Source organism: Fundulus heteroclitus, chromosome 12 (assembly GCF_011125445.2).
Source record: "Fundulus heteroclitus isolate FHET01 chromosome 12, MU-UCD_Fhet_4.1, whole genome shotgun sequence".
NCBI lineage: Eukaryota > Metazoa > Chordata > Actinopteri > Cyprinodontiformes > Fundulidae > Fundulus > Fundulus heteroclitus.
In genome coordinates, this window is record NC_046372.1 from 13,740,960 (window position 1) to 13,759,726 (window position 18,767).

The 18,767-nt window shown below is 39.9% G+C and overlaps 1 protein-coding gene across 6 annotated transcripts in view; it reads right to left on the minus strand.

Annotated features, from left to right (window-relative positions):
• Positions 1 to 7,741: 7,741 nt before the first annotated feature.
• The window catches only part of slc20a2 (solute carrier family 20 member 2), a 70,573-nt gene continuing 59,547 nt past the window's right edge, over positions 7,742 to 18,767 (minus strand). For 4 of the 6 annotated variants that reach the window (XM_012865589.3, XM_036144007.1, XM_012865590.3 and 1 more), the window contains 2 exons: positions 18,677 to 18,761; positions 7,742 to 10,889 (listed from right to left, as the gene is read on the minus strand). In XM_012865589.3, coding sequence (XP_012721043.1) covers positions 10,725 to 10,889; positions 18,677 to 18,761 — 250 coding nt within the window. In that variant the 3' untranslated portion in view covers positions 7,742 to 10,724. Of the gene's footprint in view, positions 10,890 to 15,523; positions 15,609 to 18,676; positions 18,762 to 18,767 lie in introns of all 6 variants that reach the window. The other 2 variants (XM_012865594.3, XM_012865593.3) reach the window with 2 other exon arrangements.

Below are 18,767 nucleotides of genomic sequence, written 5' to 3' on the forward strand. Positions count from 1 at the left end.
CCACCAACCTATAAAAATTACTCCAAGAGCGCATTGGTTCCACAGCAGGAAGTCGCAAAATAACATCCAAAGAACTGCAGGCCTCAGTTGGGGTCAGTGTTCATGATTCAACAATAAGAAAGAAACTAAACAAAAATGCTTCAAAACCACTGTTGACTGAAAAGAAAATACATGCCCGCCTCACATTTCCCAGAAAAAAACATTTTGATGATCCCTTAGACTTTTGGGAAGACATTTTGTGAGCTGATGAGACAAAGATTAAACTTTTTGAAAGGTGTGTGTTCCCCTCTATATCTGGTGTAAAACTCAGATGCATCCACTCCGGGCTGGGATCTGTACCCGGGACCTTTGTGCTGGAAGGCGCCGGTGCGTACGACACCGTGCGTCCTGTGAAAAGTGCAGGATTTCAGAAGCAACTCCTTACCAGCTGTCAAACATGGAGCTTGTGTGAAGGTCTGCGTCTTCTTCAGCGCCTAGACACCTCGCTGTAGCTGAGAATTCAGACATCTGGCAGAAAAAGAACGTCCGGCTCTCTGTGACCTGAAGATCAACCACGTGGGCAAGTGGTCCACAGCACACCAGCTCGGCTACCTCTAAATGGCTCAAAATAGGGTCACGGGGTGGCCTAACCAAAGTCCAAACATATACAGGACTGTCTCAGAAAATTAGAATATTGTGATAAAGTTCTTTATTTTCTGTAATGCAATTAAAAAACATGAAATGTCATACATTCTGGATTCATTACAAATCAACTGAAATATCGCAAGCCTTTTATTGTTTTAATATCGCTGATTATGGCGTACAGCTGAAGAAAACTCAAAAATCCTATCTCAAAATATTTGAATATTTCCTCAGACCAAGTAAAAAAATAAATAACAGCAAAACAAAATCAAACATTTGAAAATGTCCATTAATGCACTCAGTACTTGGTTGGGAATCCTTTTGCACAGATTACTGCATCAATGCGGTGTGGCATGGAGGCAATCAGCCTGTGGCAGTGCTGAGGTGTTATGGATGCCCAGGATGCTTCAATAGCGGCCTTTAGCTCATTTGCATTGTTGGCTCTGGTGTCTTTCAGCTTCTTCTTCACAATACCCCACAAATTCTCTATGGGGTTCGGGTCAGGGGAATTGGCAGGCCAATCAAGGACAGTAATGCCATGGTCAGTGCACCAGTTACTGTGAGAATCTTATGTCGTCTCTTAACCACTACCATACTTGTGATTTAGTTTACTGAACCAAGCTGAGTGTTTTTCAAGGCTCAGGAAACCCTGCAGTGTTTCGAGTTAATTAGACGATTCAAGTGACTAGTTGAAAAGCCTACTAGTATACTTTTTCACGATATTCTAATATTTTGAGATAGGATATTTGGGTTTCTTAAGCTGTAAGCCATAATCAGCGATATTAAAACAATAAAAGGCTTGCGATATTTCAGTTGATTTGTAATGAATCCAGAATGTATGACATTTCATGTTTTTTAATTGCATTACAGAAATTAAAGAACTTTATCACAATATTCTAATTTTCTGAGACAGTCCTGTATTCAGATGTTGCGCTTTGACCTCAAACACGTCCAGGCTTAAAAAAAGCCTCAATGTGGCTGTAAGTAAAGCAATTCAGCAAAGAAGATTGTGCAAATGTTAAAGACTCATTGTCAGTTTATCACCAACTCTTAATAGCAGTTGTTGCTACCAAGGGTGACAAAACCAGTAATTAGGTTTAGGGACCAATAACCTTTTTCCATAGGCTGCGGTTGGTTTGGATAGATTTTTTTTCCCCCTTTAATAAATGAAATCATTATTTGAAAACTGCAGTTTTTATTTACTCAGGTATTTTTTTAATATTAAAATTAGTTTGCTTTTAAAAAAAATGTGAAGAGGCAAACCCTTCAAACACAGTGATCAGTATTTAGAGCTAACTGGGATTGTAGCATAAACAAAACTCTTTCCCAGCGTATGTTATGGAGAAGACCATGGTCCTGATCGTATTGGTCCACAAAGCAAAGCCAACAAAAAAGTCACTGCTGGCTGTTCACACACTGTCTACAAACATATTAATGGGAAGCTAAGTGGATGGTAAAAAGGTGGCAGAAATTGCCGTACAGGGATAGTTCAACAGCTTTCCCATCCCTGCTAGAAAAAAAAAAAAAAACGGCACCGCCATGTTCCATGCTGGGGGTGGTGTGTTCACCATGATGTTAGACCACGTTCCTGTTTATGTAGCATTTTTCCTCTCATACCAAGATGCTCCAAGTTTGTTGGTTCTCCACGTGACTTGTGGCAACTGCAAGAAACTGCTTCTTTCAATAATTAAAAACTATTGCCCTTCATCTTAAGGCTTGGGATTTGGTTTCATAGCCTAACCCTGCTTTAAACATCTTCTCACCTGTCCAGGAGGCATCCTAACCAGATGCCCGAGCCACCTCAACTGGCTCCTCTCGACGTGGAGGAGCAGTGGCTCTACTCTGAGTCCTCCCCGGATGACTGAGCTCCTCACCCTATCTCTAAGGGAGAGCCCAGACACACTACGGAGAAAACTCATTTCAGCCGCTTGTATCCGGGATCTCGTTCTTTCGGTCACGACCCAAAGCTCGTGACCATAGATGAGGGTAGGAACGTAGATCGACCGGTAAATCGAGAGCTTCGCCTTTTGGCTCAGCTCTCTCTTCACCACAACGGATCGGTACAGCGCCCGCTTCACAGCAGACGCTGCACCAATCCGCCTGTCGATCTCCCGCTCCATCTTCCCCTCATTCGTGAACAAGACCCCAAGATACTTGAACTCCTCCACTAGTAATAGTAATATCATCTTTATTGTCATTGAAACATACATTACAACAAAATTTGTTCTCAGCTTTTAACCCATCACCCTTGGGGAGCAGTGGGCTGCCTATGTGGCGCCCGGGGAGCAATCTGGGGTTAAGGGTCTTGATCAGGGACTCAGAGTGCCGGTACTGGGATCGAACCGGGTACTTGCATCCTTCTCTGAGTGCAAGTGTGCTGCTCTAACCACTCGGCACATCCTCCCCAACCCGGAGGAGGCACTCTACCCTTTTCCGGTTCAAGACCATGGTCTCATATTTGGAGGCACTGATTTTCATCCCGGCCGCTTCGCACTCGACTGCGAACCGCTCCAGTGAGAGCTGTAGATCACGCGCTGGTAAAGCCAATAGGACCACGTCATCCGCGAATAGCAGAGACACAATCCTAAGGCCACCAAAACGGATCCCATCAACACCTTGGCTGTGCCTAGAAATTCTGTCCATAAAAGTCATGGACACAATCGGTGACAAAGGGTAACCTTGGCGGAGTCCAACTCTCACCGGAAACGAGTCCGACTTACTGTCAGCAATGCGGACCAGACTCTGACACCGGTCGTACAGAGACCTGACAGCCCTTATTAAAGGGCCCGGTACTCCATACTCCTGGAGTACCCACCACAGGATCCCTCGGGGGACACGGTCGAATGCCTTCTCCAGATCCACAAAGCACATGTAGACTGGTTGGGCAAACTCCCAAACTTAAGTTTGTTAATAAAGTAAAAAAAAATAAAAAAAATGAGGGGAAAAAAAGTAGTATTAATATGTTTATGAAGCACCAGTGCGTGAAGTCTAACATAAACCGAAAAATTATTTGCTACATGATGGTAAAATGTTTTTACTAAAAAACAAGCCTCTGAGAAAATAGAACCGTCTACAAACATGTTTATCTGGGTTTTAGTTCGTTTTAAGCAGTAATTTAAAATCTTTTGCCACAAACCTCGAGCTCCATAACCGCCTCCCTGATGGGAGCTTTTATATTGTGCAGGAACCACATTTTACAGCCAGCTAAAAGACTTCCCGTTGTCAATTAGGACGACAAACCGCAAATAAATAAATACCTTTTACAAAACAGGAACAGTGTCTTCCACCATTAAGACAGCTTTTCAAAGCCCTGGACAGCAGGGCGGCTGTGGTTTCCATTTTTGTTTTTGGTTACTGATTCAACCCACATAAGTGGGAGCCATTATGTGAGCTGTGTCACTGCTGTGTGCAAGAATTAATCCGCCGTTTTTTTACATTTCTTTCAAGCTTTGTCGGATGGAGAGGAGTCCTAAATTAAACCCAGCAGAGACAGAGACGCTGCTGGGAAAGTAAGAGAACAATCTGTGCCAAGGTCTAAATAAGAGCAGCCTGAAAAGATGTGGCAGATTCATGCAGCCTTTATCCAGGTCGGAGGCTGTAAAACAAAGGCCGATGTCTCAGGTTATGGAAGCATGTTTCCCATGTGCTCAGATTTAAACTGTTTGCTGTTTTCTGACTTCCAGGCAACGAAGTTAGTTACATAATCTTTATTTACTCTTTTTGCCAAGACTAGTGGGCCTTTCAGTGTCTATAGGTGCGCAAAGCTGGTACAGAGACATACCACAAAAAGATCTTGCTGCAAAACTACTGGCTCAAAACCACTGAATGCAAATGTACACAATGTATCGATTGACATTCTGCTAATAAAGCCCACTAAAATGAAGGAAATTTGTGGTTTGTGGTGACGAAATGTGTGAAAAGGTTCAAGGGATACAGGTGATTTTAGGCATTCAATTGAAGTTTTTTTTTTATCTACTCCGCACTTATAGTTTTTGCTGTTCAGACTCATTGGAAACCATATTTTGAGCAAACTAAAGGGTAAAAAAAGAAGAAGCAAAAACAACAAATCTAATCTCTGTATCTCATATAATGTGTAGACCAACCAATTTGACTAATTCATTTTACTTGCACAAGAACCTGGAGAGACAGACACTTGAGTACATCCCTCAGAAAATAAAGACACAACTCTGAAGTTTTTTTTTGTGTATTCTTTGTAATTTTAATTCCCATAATTTAGTTAAAACTTGACATTTTTTTCCACTAAAAATCTTAAATAAAACATTACAGTACGATATATGCAAATCAGAAAAGCTTAAGATTTTCCTTTTTTCTTTTTTTTTTTCGTTGAAGCAGGCTACAGTTTATCCTGAATTTCATTGCATTTTTTTTTCTTCTTCTTCTTAAACCTTTTAAAAAGGACTGGACAGTTGAGAAGCAGTAAACAGTAAGACGACGACACAGAGCTGCAAAGCCTGCAGGCGGGCCAAGGAGCACGTTTTGTGACAAAAACGACCAGAGAAACAGAAGATAGCACGCCATATTCAGATCAAGGTCTGAACTTTTTAACCCCTCTCTTGAATTTATCTGCAAAGACACAGAGAGAGATGGTTCTACACAACCACGAGAGGGCGCTGTTACACCAGTCCAGGGATGAGGTGGCGCCTTCACAACGAACAGCTTGAGTTGCACATTCAGGGAGGAAGAAGAAAATGGCACTTTCTGCGTAGTTTCTGCTTAAAAAACGATTTTAAAGCAACAGAAGCACACTTACTCCCTCAATGGCAATTTAATCAGTTGCTAAAATGATGCCCCTCTTTATGGGGAGGAAAGTGTCAAACTATATAGTCTTAGCGGCTGCATTTATTTAGAAAATGTGTCATTTAAAATGACGGGGCAGCACTGAAAAATCCGTTTTAATTTATAGGATTACATGTTTTTCTGTCTGGCTTTCCAATGTTTTTTTTTTGTTTGTTTTTGTGCACAGATGGGACACCACTGATCATTTGGTTCACAGATTAGATAAATCAATTTATTTGACTTTAGAGTTGCATAAACGACGTGTAATGTTTGCAATGCAAAACTTAAGAACAGTTTTCACTTTTCCTCCCCTAGCTGAGCCATGCGCCCCTTTTGGCCTATCAGGACTAAGAATGCATGAAGAAAGAACCCAAAAGACAGCGAGTTGCACAAGAGGCTTGCACAGCATGGCAATGTTCACTTGAAACACCACAAGATGAGGAACTGTCAGGGTACCGGTGTTGAAGAAAACAGTACATCTTCCACCTTTAAGAACCTTTTGTGCAAAGAGGCGTTATGAACTACGAGCACCCTCCATATTTATTGCCACCCTCAGTTAAAAATGTGTAGAAACTTAAATGGTTTCACTCATTACAGTAGCGTAATACACACTGAAAAATTACATTTCCTAATTTCAGCATATCATCTAGAGTTGGAAAAACACCCAAAAATAAGTAGAAAAAAAAACTAAATTGCCTATGCTTATGTCACATTTCAACATGTAACTAACACATTATTGTTATTTTTTTAGGCTATCTTTGGCCACTTTTCAAAAATGGGAAAGACATGAGACCATGTCATTCAAGAAAAGCAGACATCAGTTGATCTTCACCAGTCTACAGGAAAATAGCTGGCGTTAAGCCATATCTGCAGTCAGAGTAATAATTAAAAATCAAAATTATCTAAACTTTCTTTTTTAAGGTTTAGATCGCTATCGTGTACAGTGGGACTCCAGAAGCTTTCAGTATGAATATATCATACAGCAATAAAAAAAACACATTTGATTGAGGTGCTAATAACTGTAGAGGGCGCTGTAAAAGCAGCTAAGATGAAGGCCAAGCTGGAGACCGAGGAGGGATTTTAATGTCACCTCTGTAAGATAAGAAGCACTCTGTGGGTTGATTACAGTTAGGACTGCTTGTTATTGTCGTTTCCCAGCTAAAAGGTTGTCGGTTCAAATCTCAGCGGAGGCCTTTTATGCGCAGAATGATCGCCACTCAGAATTTCTCAGGCTCTTTTTCGGCGGTCCTAAAACATGCACGCGAGGTAAACTGCCATTAAAAGCAAGCCTTGTACAGGATGCAGTCAATAGATTTAACTTTTAAATCTACCAGCAGTTCTGAAAGGAAGTTAGGATTATTAATACTGACAAAATGTTCCGTTTTGCACAATTATTTTTTTTTGTTTGCACGCGTCAAAGTTACACTGACTTTTTAAAGACAGAGGCAGAGCTTCTTTAAAATGTGCAATTCCCCCACACATGCGTTACACCATGCCAGAAATCAGGAGGAAGTGAACATGCCGGCTCCGTGCAGACCTCTGTGCAGCCCCATCTGCAGCAGGGTCAAAGGTCATGAGCTGCAAGAGAGGTCAGCTGGCCAAAAACGAGGAAATACAGCCTACACACACACCCCCTCACACACACACACGCGCTCATACTTTTTGTTTCAGACCTAATTTCCTTGTGTACAAATATCTAGCTTTCAGCAGAGCGGTCCTCCTTTAGCAGCTCGTTGCCAGAGTCAAAGCGGTAGGGAAACAAAATTACAAAGTGTTTTTCATCTATAGTTCAAAAATAAAAACGGTCATTTCAAACTCTGATCTACTCGCGACCGACACGTCAATCTACCTGTTGGAGGAAGACGCTGGACTCGGAGCGAGAGCGGCACACGAGCACGACTGCGCAAACGGTTCCGCAGCTTTTCCCCCCCCGCTTCAAGCCCACAGCGTCTCCCTCCAAACGTGCGCTGAAGCTCACCCAGGTTAAAACTCAGATATGGTAGAAAAATATATAGTTTTGATGAGATTTCTCTAGTTATTCTTTTTTTCATCACTGAATTGCACTCACACATGTAGTGTTAACACATCGCAGTAGCAGTGTAAAGTGACAGGGATCATGATTAGCACTACTAAAAAAAAAAAAAACACTGGGCTAAAAATGAAAAAATAAAAAGTCATCACGCACACACGTCCTCAACGCTCTCTCTTTCTCTCTAGACACTTCTGGTTATATTCGGTTTTGTTTTACTCGCACTTAAAAATTCATGGTTAATAATAGTTTGTCTTTCATTGGCATCATTAGGCAACAGTTTTCTTTTTTTTCTTTTTTTTTTAAACAGATACTCTACAATAATGGTTACAATGTAAACACCACAGTACAGAATTATTTTTACCGTCTCTGCTCAAAGTAAAACACGTTACAAGGCATGTGGCTACTTAAGCATAGATTTGTTCATGAAGAAAATAAAAAAAAATAAGAACAAGAAACACACCACACACAAAAAAACAAAAAAAAAAACATCCAACAGCTGGCATAGAGTTTGTTCAAACAAAAATAACTTCAGACTTTGTTCATCCGCGGGCCACCGAAGTGACCTCGTTTTAAAAGCTGGTGATGATCAGTTTTATTTATTTTTTTTTCTAAATCGCGTTCGCTTTCCAACAGAATGAGGTCAAAGGGATGGGTCAGGCTTTCTGAAGTGGGGTTCTGTTAACAGATTGCTAGCAGCTAGTATCTTACCTGCAGTAGATGAGTCTCTTGGCATCTTCATTTAAGATAAACGCAAACAAGTCGATCCAGAGGCTGAAGCTTACTGCCCGTTTGACTAAAACCCAATTTAAACCTGACTCCTACCATCTTAAAACCTCAAATGAGATTTTGGCAAACGCAATTATCTAAATAAACGTGAACTGCCGTCATGTTTGGACTTGATGGCTAACTAGTAGAGATGTACTGGGAGAGCTGATACAGGGAGAGGTGGATTTTCAGCTATATTCCTGCCTGGCCTGCTTGGAAACCGGATCTTTCTCCCATCAGCGGACGCGCCGTACTAAGCACTCCCAGGTTGTGCCAACAGAAACACTCTTTAGGGTGTTGAAGTTGTTACTGAGGGAAGTAGACAAAGTTATTGGCTACTTTCAGTATGTTTAAAATGACAGGATGCGCAGAGATTGAGTGAAAATAAAGTGTATGATTGCCTAGAATACATACAATTAAATCAAACTGAGAGTTAAGCCTTTTTTTTTTTGTTGATCCGTTAAAAGAATTCATCAAAGCATTAAAACCTCCCAAGGGTGCATGGGTTCAATGGAAGTAGGGACAAAATTCAAAGTGTTGGCACCAAATATGGGTACGAACTTCCAAGGAAACCTTCTATAGCAGCTAATCTGGATTTATATAAAATGAAGTTTAGAGTTTAAATTTAAAATTGGATTTGCCAATTTCTCAGTCCGCCTTAAAGCAACACTAAAGTTTAGAGGTATCCAAACATCCCCAAGTCTAATCTCCAATATGGCTGCCAGGCATACGAAATGTGACCTGTGCCAGAGTAAAACTGTTCAGCGCTTCTGACAGTTCGCCTCTTATAAACCAGTGGCACACAGCACTGTACAACCACCATTTGTGAAAATGTGCCTTCACTGTTTAAACGGCTTTTATTGCTACTAGTCACCATTGAAACGACGGGCGAATCCTACAGGGTTGTTTTTTTTTTCTTCTGACTTGCTGTAACTTCCAGATCCAAACAGTGACTTCAGAGGCCAGTCGAATGCAGCGGTACGGAAAATTAGGAACCAGAGCGTCATCTCCTGCCGGCTAGAAATCATCACAGCCTCACTTCAGTAGTCCTGGAGCATCTCTTTAAGACGCATGTCTTGTGATATTTAGTGTTATGAGCGGCCTGAAACCCTGCACCAGGCTTTAGGCGGGCCTTCACTCTGACCGTATGGAACCAAACTAAAACCTTTAGCACCTGGCGCGCCGAAGAGGCCTCTGCACTTCCAACACGCTGGGAGGAACTGTGCTGCGTTTTGCTGGAGGCGAGTCCTCTTCCTCCACACTGTTTTTTTTTTCATGTTTTAGTGTTCGATGTGACACAGTTTTATCGTATGAACGCCGGGTTTTGATACGACAGTGACTCAGCTGTATGAAAATAAAGGCATAAGGATAAAGATATGTTTAAGGGGCCTCATCAGTTTGCGCTCCTACGCCTCAGCTCAGCCCGATTCGAGTGTTTTGGCATTTTTCGGCTCTAGAGAGGCATGCTGACTTTGGCATGGACCAACCCATGTTCACCGTGGTTCGTTTCCTCAAACTGAGCTGTTTTCCCAATCAAACCGCAGAAATTATTTATTTTTCCCCCTCTCTCTGACCCACAAGCATGAGGCATACTTTATGATGATGATGATAATGAGATGAAGAGCCTCCCCCCTCCCTCTCTAGAACAATAAAAACAAACCAGGATCCCGCTGCCAAACTTCGTAAAAGGACAGTATTTACAGTACAAATTACATTATAATACATCATTTAAAAAATATGAGATTTATCTCTAAAAACATACAGGAGCTCTCCACCAAAAAAAAAAGAAAATCAAACTCTTTTGTAAATTAGGTTGCTATGGTATCATGTGGAACAAAAAAAAAAAAAAAACCCAAAAAGAAAACAAAGTTGCATGGCCCTCTTTTTTTTTTCTGAGGCGTCCTTTCCTTTTGGCCCCGGTTGTACCTGGCTGGCATGTTTAAAACAGACATGATGGATGGGTTGGTTAACCACACGCACGTCTTTTCTTGTTTTTTTTTTTGTGCCAAAGCAAGCCGAACTACAACAGATCAGACTCGATCAGAACGACAGTATGTACATGTTTTTTTTTTTTTCCTGTTTTCTTTGCTCAGATATTAGATATGTGCTCACTGGTATGTTTTTTTTTTTAATTCTTGATTTTTTTTTTTAATTAAAGGTAAGTTTCCTATTGTATGTACAGCAGACTCAATTGTACATCCCGCCCCCCCCTGGAGAAGAGAATAAATATGAACTGATTGAAACTCAAATGAGTTGAGAGGATTTCTGGACAACAGAGCCAGGCGGCGTGGGAACCAACCCTTCTCACATCCTCCACAGTACAACCAAAGTCCATTTGTAAACCTCTGCAGCTTCCTCCTACTCCTATCCTTCACTTTCCTCGCTCCCGGTCCTGCTCGCCTTCTATTATAAAAGACCCAAGCTACGATTTCTTTCCAAGTATTCCCCCCCTCTCTCTCCGACTCCCCTCTTCCTTTCTCCACCGCTCGCCCACCCGGCCACGTCTCCCTCAGACGTAGGGCAGGATGCCGTAGACGAACAGGGCCATGACGGCGGCGCTGAACAGGCCGGCCACCGGCACCGTGACGAACCAGGCCAGGAAGATGTTCCTGAAGAGGTGCCAGTCCACGGCCCTCTGGGAGCGGATCCAGCCCACGGCTACGACCGAGCCCACCTGGAGGCGGCGACCGGGAGAGAGAGAGGACAGAAAGACAATCAGCAGCAGAACTGAACAACGTCTGAAGGTTTACAGAGGCGGGCGAAGAGCTGCAGGGTGTCTTGGCCGTTCTCAGAGGTTTAGGTGCTCGGGGGTTCGCTGTGTGGTCGGATTGTTTCCCCCCGACTTTTAGACGTCGGCGTCGTTGCTCCGTTTTACTATTACGGATTAGGGCTGAACAATTAATCACATTTTCAATATAATCGTGATTTAAAAAAAATGCAATTTCCAAATCGCAGAGGTCTGCAATCAGTGAATCAGACACGTCCATTAGGTGTCAGTAAAATGTTTGAAGTGGGTTTGCCTCCACATGGAAGGCAAGACAGTTGCAGCAGTGAGATAATCGAATTTTATTACTTATTTTAGAGTTTGTATAATCATACAAAGCATTAAGTACTGGTCAATCAGTTTAATACATAGACTTGCTTGTTGGTTGGACTTTATGTTCAACAAGGATTGATGTCCAATTAAATTAAAAGCTGTTCTCTTGAATAATATTCTGATCAATAGAAACATTAAAAGTTCATATTTAAAATAGTCCTTGTTTACAAACATCTTTATTTAGAGGCCACTTTTGTTGCTTGTGGTTAATTCGGAGATAAGTCAAAATTGCAATTTTGGTTGAAATATATTGTAGGCAGAACGCAATCATTACTGCTCCGAGTTTAGACGCTGTGGGTCTTTTAGCAACTAATCCACATGGAGAGGAAACAAATTGATTTGTTGTTTGTATATATTTTAAAACACATGATAAATTAAACTGGGAAAAAAAAATCGCATTAAATCGCAATATTAAGAAATAAAATCGCAATTAGATTATTTTCCAAAATCGTTCAGCCCTATTACGGATGTGGGGAAATTCATTGGCACCGCTGGTAAAGATCGGTAACAGGCTGCAACATGAATTCATTTTTAGTTCTCGCGCTGGCATCTTTTGAAACATCCAACCTTTTTTGAATATTTATTCGAGAGAAAACAAACAAAATCCTACTGCCAATTACCTTAGTGGCAACTTGCTGTTAATACATACAGAGCGAGGGATCTTAGACCAGTCCTCTTTGCACAATGTCCGTAGGTCCAAATTCACTGTGGTTGTAATGGTAGGACCAAAGCCAACCAAAACAAAACAAAAACTGACTTTTACCTGCCATCACCGTTAAACCACCTGTAAAGTAGATCAGTTCTAGTTGCTGTAAAGTTGACTTGATGAGTCCAAGATGCCAGCAGGCTATGAATTTTTTTTACCTCCCTTTCTGTTCCTTCTACTGTGTGTGGTGGCAAAATAAACCCATTTATTATAGGGGCCATTGCAAAAACAAATGGGCCGTGTCAATTTTTTAAAGGAAGGAAAGGAAATGGCAATTCATGCATTACTGATTAGGAAATACTGGGGTCTGATAACTTTAATAAGGATAAATAAGTGGTTGTTATGTGAAAAAACAATTGTGCCATCAGTGATTAAAATTTAAAAAACAGGATGTACTGAAATTAAAATTTTGAATTTGTTCCAAATTCGTTAGTAAAAGTTGTTTTTTACTATGCCATTTTATTCCTCATAACCATGGATGACAACAAAGTTGTTCGTGTCTGTTCTGTAAATTAACCTTACAGTTACACGTAAAAGAACTGGGTGGTTTACCCTAAAGTAAAAAAGTGCTAAAAGTTGTATTTAGATGTGTGTTTCAGAAACTATTCATATAATCCAATAGTTTATGTATTTTAGTAATTAAAATCAATAAAGTGGAACTCACGGATTCATTACACAAACACATTTTTAAGTATTTTTTCCTGCTTATTTTCAGTATTTTGGTTCAAACTAATGAAAACCTAAAATCCATTTCCCCAGAAACGTAGAATTGCCTAAGCTAATAAGAAATGGGCAACGCTCCCACAGAACGCTGATTAAAGGTTGTTTGTTGCTTGAGATTTATAAATAAATGTCCTCAAACTAAAAGGTTGGATTTCCTAAAGTTCTGAGTGCGAGATTCAGTTTCTGCAGTAAAAAAACAAAAACAATGTTTTAATGCATTTAAACCATTTTTACCAGAGGTGCCAACAAATTTGTTCATGTAGCTATTTTTTTTGCCTCTTTAACAGCTAAACAATTGAAATACTAACAATGACTTCTGGAAGGTCATTATCAGTCAAAAACACAAGAGGTTCCTCTATTATTTCCCAGCAGCAAAAAGAGGACGCTCAAGGTGACCTAATGCATATAAATGTGACTAAACTAAACTCTTTCTAGCACAATGAACCACTTCTGTGCGGCAGGAAATTTAATGAGATTCTGTATTTATTTCACTTTACCTGCAAACCTCTAACAGCTCATACCTCTTTGCAATGGCGTTCAGAGTCAACATGGTAGAAAATAAGGAGCCTGAGTGAAATGACTAATAATATCTTTGCTGATTGCAAAGTGACAGAGGTCAGCTGTAAAGAGGAGAGCCTGTGCAGCCTGCAGCTCTTCACACTCCAGACTCAGATGTGTGTTAGTAACAGCAAGCCTGGGGGGGTTTTAGTGACTAAATCAAAAACAAAGTCTCGTACGAAAGCCTGACACTGGCTTTTATCTTTATTCAAGACCGCTAATGTCAGACTTCCGCTTGTGTGTTTCTTTCTTTACCTTAAATAGCAGGAACCCGAAGCAGTTGGAAAAAAACAACAAAAAAAAAAAGAATAGAGATTTTTCAGACATGTTTGAGAATCATGTGCAGCGACTTGCTGTCAGTCGGAGCGGGAGTTGACGCTGCAGCCGTCTGCTCGTATTCAGACACGTTTAAAAATCGCCCCACATTTGTAGATGAAAGGTCAGGCCGACTGTGAGCAACTCCGAGACCTGGAGTTTCACAAGGGGGATTATCCCCTGCCTGTTGCCATAAACACAAACCAAATCCACAAACACATTTCTCTAACAATCTAAACTTTGTGTTTTTTTTTTGTTTTTTTTTTAAATCATTAGCATGCAGTCACCTCAGGTCTCAGCCTCCGAAACAGTGAAGTCGCTGTACATGATCACTTTATATTGAGTCATACATCAGGACTGGGCATGGATTTAGCCTCTACAAGAAAAGGCCGATCATAGAAGAAGAAAAAAACTATCATTCAGATCTAACACGAGTTAATGAAACCAAATCAATGCCCATCAATCCTCACACTCTCACACAAACTGAACCCTTAGAGATGCACAGAGATGCTGTTGGCTTATTACCAAAGACCCAAAGGACCCTAAGGAATTACAGTTTCTCGCAGCTTAATTACAAAAAACAGCCTTAAATCCCATATCAGTTTACAATATATCATTTTGATTTTTTTTAAAGGTGGTTTCACCAAAAACATCTGCACATCTCCAGACAAAAAACAATTAAAAAAAATTAAGCAATTAACCCAATCATATACCTCTAACCATCATTAGATTTAGCATAGCGGCAAAGCAGCAGATTATCCAAAATTTTAGGGGAGAGAGATGATAGTTTTTTTATGAATGGAGATAAGGAATGGTGCTGGTGGTGATGAGGATAGTGATGTTTAGACAAACTGATCATCAGTAACTGGACACCAGTTTTGAATCTCCTGCAGTTTACCTTCAGAGAACTAAAGGTTATTTTAAGGTTTGTGGAAATCTAAAGGCTCCAAAATTCAATAAGTCAACCATTAAATACCTTAAATTTATCTGCCATTCACCAGAATAGGAAACAACACAGTATTGTCTCAATAACAATATATTTATTTAGAAAATGATTTGTCAATCATTTCACTGTTGTTTCAGTTCGCAGGTCATTTGAAGCTTTTGTCTACGAGATCCAAAAGTGCCATTTAAATCATTAAATAACTAATTATATACAATAAAAACTGAAAATGTACAATATATTGCCTAAAGTGTTTGCTCCCCTGCGTTGACTTGCATATAAACTGAAGTGACATGCCATTCATAATCCACAGGGTTCAATCACTGCAGATAATATTTAATACTATCTGCATCGGACTAGCTTCAAATTGTGCCATACACTTTTTTTTTATTTGTGTATGACAGTTTAGCACTTTTGGGACTCCATATTGATTTTACTTACTGGTCATTATAATACTTTCTATAATAGCTTGATATATTCACATATATTATGATATATTATATTCATTACTAAGTAAGGGCTAACACGAGCCAATGCAATCAAGTTTAAAGCAAAAAAAAAAAAAAAGTTACAAAGCTTAAATATATCTTTTTGGATGCTAAATAGGTTTTAGTCATCTATGCAGGAAAAAAAAAATCCTACAAATTGACATTTTGTAAATTCAAATGATGCCTAAAACTAAAAGTTGATATTTTAAACATTAATTGAGTACATGTATTAGAGAGTTACCCCTAAAAATGTCCAGATGACAATAATGATTAATTAGGTAGGATTAATAATAAATACATTTATGAGCTACAACTTAATGTCTTAATCTGGCTGCTGAAGGAAAACTGCAGGAGAGATCAAAACTTCAACTTCAGCAGTTGTGAGTGATTTCATTGATCGACAGCTAGAGGTGAAGCACCGAAGAAGAGCTCTCAGGGTGGAGGCTCCACACAGCTTCACTACCCAGGACTCCGATACCTTGCAGTGGGTGGAGCTTATTGGGATGCCCACATTGGATGCAACAAGCACTGTTAGCGCACTCATTACTTCAATGCAAAATCCGCTGTGAAGACAAATGAGTGGAGAGACAGAAAGATGGAGAGGGAGAGGTAAAAATAGTGGAAAACAAAGTGTGACAGGTGGGATCGGGTGGGAGGACGCCGGTCGGTGGTGGTGGTGGTGGGGCGGGTGGCGGTGGAAAGGAAGTTGGCTTGAGACCGAGCACAGAAGGGCGGAGGGGACCCACACACCACACCATGCCGTGCCAGTGTTGAGAGGGCAGCATTATGTGAGCTGGTGGAAATGAAACAGAGTAATGTAGGTGTGGAGAGGGGAAGGGGGGTCAGGCAGGACTGGGACTGGAGGGGTCCGCTTGGTCTTCCATTCTGGATCTGGTGTTCCTGAAAAGAACAGGGGAGAGGAGCTGCACACTGGGGCCCAGGGCAACGGCAGGCAGGATGGACATGTAAAACTGTCCGATTGTCTTCTGCTCTAATAGGATTGTAGATTCCTGACTTTAAAAAGGAAAAAAAAATAAAAATAAATCAAAAGGTGCATTTGCAGATTAAATAGCTTTGACAATCATTTCAAATAACAGAGCTGTCGTTATTCTTAGAAAAGTAACTTGTAAGTTTTGGATACAGTGTTTATTGGAAATGCATGACCTATTTATCTTAACAGGAAAATAATCTACATAGAAGGCAAAAATGGCCCCTCTTTCAACAACTACAAGGAAATATTTAATATTTCCTTAAAACTGTTGAGAGAGGAGCCATTTTTGATAAAGAAAATAGTGCATTTCAGGCCAAATCTCCTTCACTCCTGTTCTTCCAACATCTAGTGTTGGTTCATAAATCCCTTTCAAGCCTAATGTGAGCAATGTTTATCTGAAAATTCCACTTTTTAAAATTTCTACTTTCAAGTTTCTTTGGATTAATTAACCAAAACTAAAAACAGGATTGTAATTGTCATTTACAATACTTTTCTCTGGTTTTGGGTCATATTTGATACATTAAGCTTTTAAAATATTGTGATAAGGAAAAAATACCCACTATGTATGCATTATAAAATCCCCAAATCACTTTTACATTTTTCTATAGTATGTGTAAAATATATTTAGCAACACATTAACAGTTTTTTTTTTAGCAAAGTACCAGGTTTTATAAAGACGCACATCAAAGATGATGCATATGGCATTATGCAGATTCATGTGAAGTAAACTATAAGGTGTTTATGAACAGTTCAGCTAGAGCTGGTCCTCATCTCAATAAAACTAGCTAACAAGTCAGTCCAGCACCACATCAATATGTCTCGTTAAGCAAATGTTTGATTATCCGTCTGCTGTTTTCTGAGTTTCTAAAGATGACCACAATGCAGCGAGGCTGTTTAGCTACACAGATCACTGCATTTGTCTTGTTATCCCAGTATAAACATTGAGACTGCACCATCTATAGCAAATATGTTGTTATTGTGATATCTCTGCATCCAATATGCATATTGCTCAGACCTGCCTGGACTGCAATAAGTGTGTTTTTTCCTCATTATTTAATTTAATTCAGCTTTTCTCTGAACGTTGTTTATCTGGTGACACTTGTTTGATGCAGCGGCCCGTTAAAGTTAAAGCCAATAAGAAACTACAACCAAGTTATTTTATTGCCAAAACGGCAGCCGTCTGCCAGAAGCAATATGTTTTTTTTTAATAAAACCTTGCTATTGAGATGGAAATAATGATTCCCCCCCCCCCTCCCCTCCCAGCAGCTGGATTCTTTACTCATTATCTGGGCTCTATAGTTGCTACAAACCCATAGCAGAAAGACATTAACATTGTCTAACGGTTTATGTCAAGTGATATTTTATTGCAACATCCACCAGAATTGTTGCACATTTCATGTTTTCCTAATATTGCACTGCCCTAACATATATGTCTAAATATCCTCAACTTCCTTTAAGAACGTTTTTCAGAACAGTTTTTGTGAACACTGTTTGCAATCCTGGCCAGGATTTCTAATTACTATAAAAGAATAAAACATAATCAGACTGCTGCATCCTAGATGCACAAAGATGCAGATCCTTTCTCCCAGCATGTGTTAAGACTTTTTAACCATCACTGTTCCCAACAGACTGAATTAAAGTTTACATTCCTGCTGCTATTTAGGTTTTCCATTTTCTGTCTGTGTTTTAAGCACCAATATACAGGCCCGTTTTGTATTTTTTTTTCTTAGATTTCCTTAAGTCTGAGTATGCTATTTTTTGAAACTATAGAATTATTTTTCTTATAAATTTGCCATCACTGTACACTTTCTTACACTTATGTTTTAAGATTTATTTCTATGTTTGTGTGCCCCTGCATGGGCTTTCACTTTGCAGCTGGTACACCTGAATTCTCTCACTGAGTGACAACAAAGAATATTTCTATTATATTATAACCTATCATGGGCTGTGAATGAAGCTATGTGCATGCATGCATATTTACTATGCAATGGGTGAAATTTTAACCCACTTCAGGAAGATATGCCTGTTTTACTCCTGTGCTACATGCACCTTTAACCAATGTTACAATTTAAAGTTCTTACAATTTTTGTCTCAAATCACAGTAAAAGTTGCAAATAAAGGTTTCTGAATATTTTGATTGGTTGCTTGGACTTGAGAAAAAGTAACTACAATTGGCCTTTAGAGTGTATCCACCCTTAACCCTAACAACTATTGCTCAGGATTTTATATAAATGACAAAAATTGAAAATCCAACACATCTCTCACTATTAAAAAAAAAACATAGAAGCTTATCAGTGTTTATTCAGCTAATTTACACAACTTAATCTCTAATTCCTGCAATTTGTCTGATCTGATCATTGTGGTCTTCACATGTCCAGAGTATTATTATTATACTTTTAGTAACTCTTCTAAAAACAAAAATGATCGTCAAAGCCATCGAAAAAAAAGATTCACTTAAAAATTTCCTCCATAATAATTACATTGCAAGAATAGAGACTGCTAGAGATTTCTTTTTGGTGTCTCCAGGGACAATCTAAGGCCTGGTGCCCTGGGAGGAGGTGTGAGCACCCCTCTTCCCTGGAGGGACCTGCAGGGGAGTTGAGAGGTCAGTCTGAGGGGGAGAGGGCCACTCAGTCATACCTTGCAGTGTGTTGTACTGACAGGGATTCCGATATTTGAAGCCAACACGACTGTGAGTGCAGAGGCCAGTTCAATAGTGAACCCACTGTGG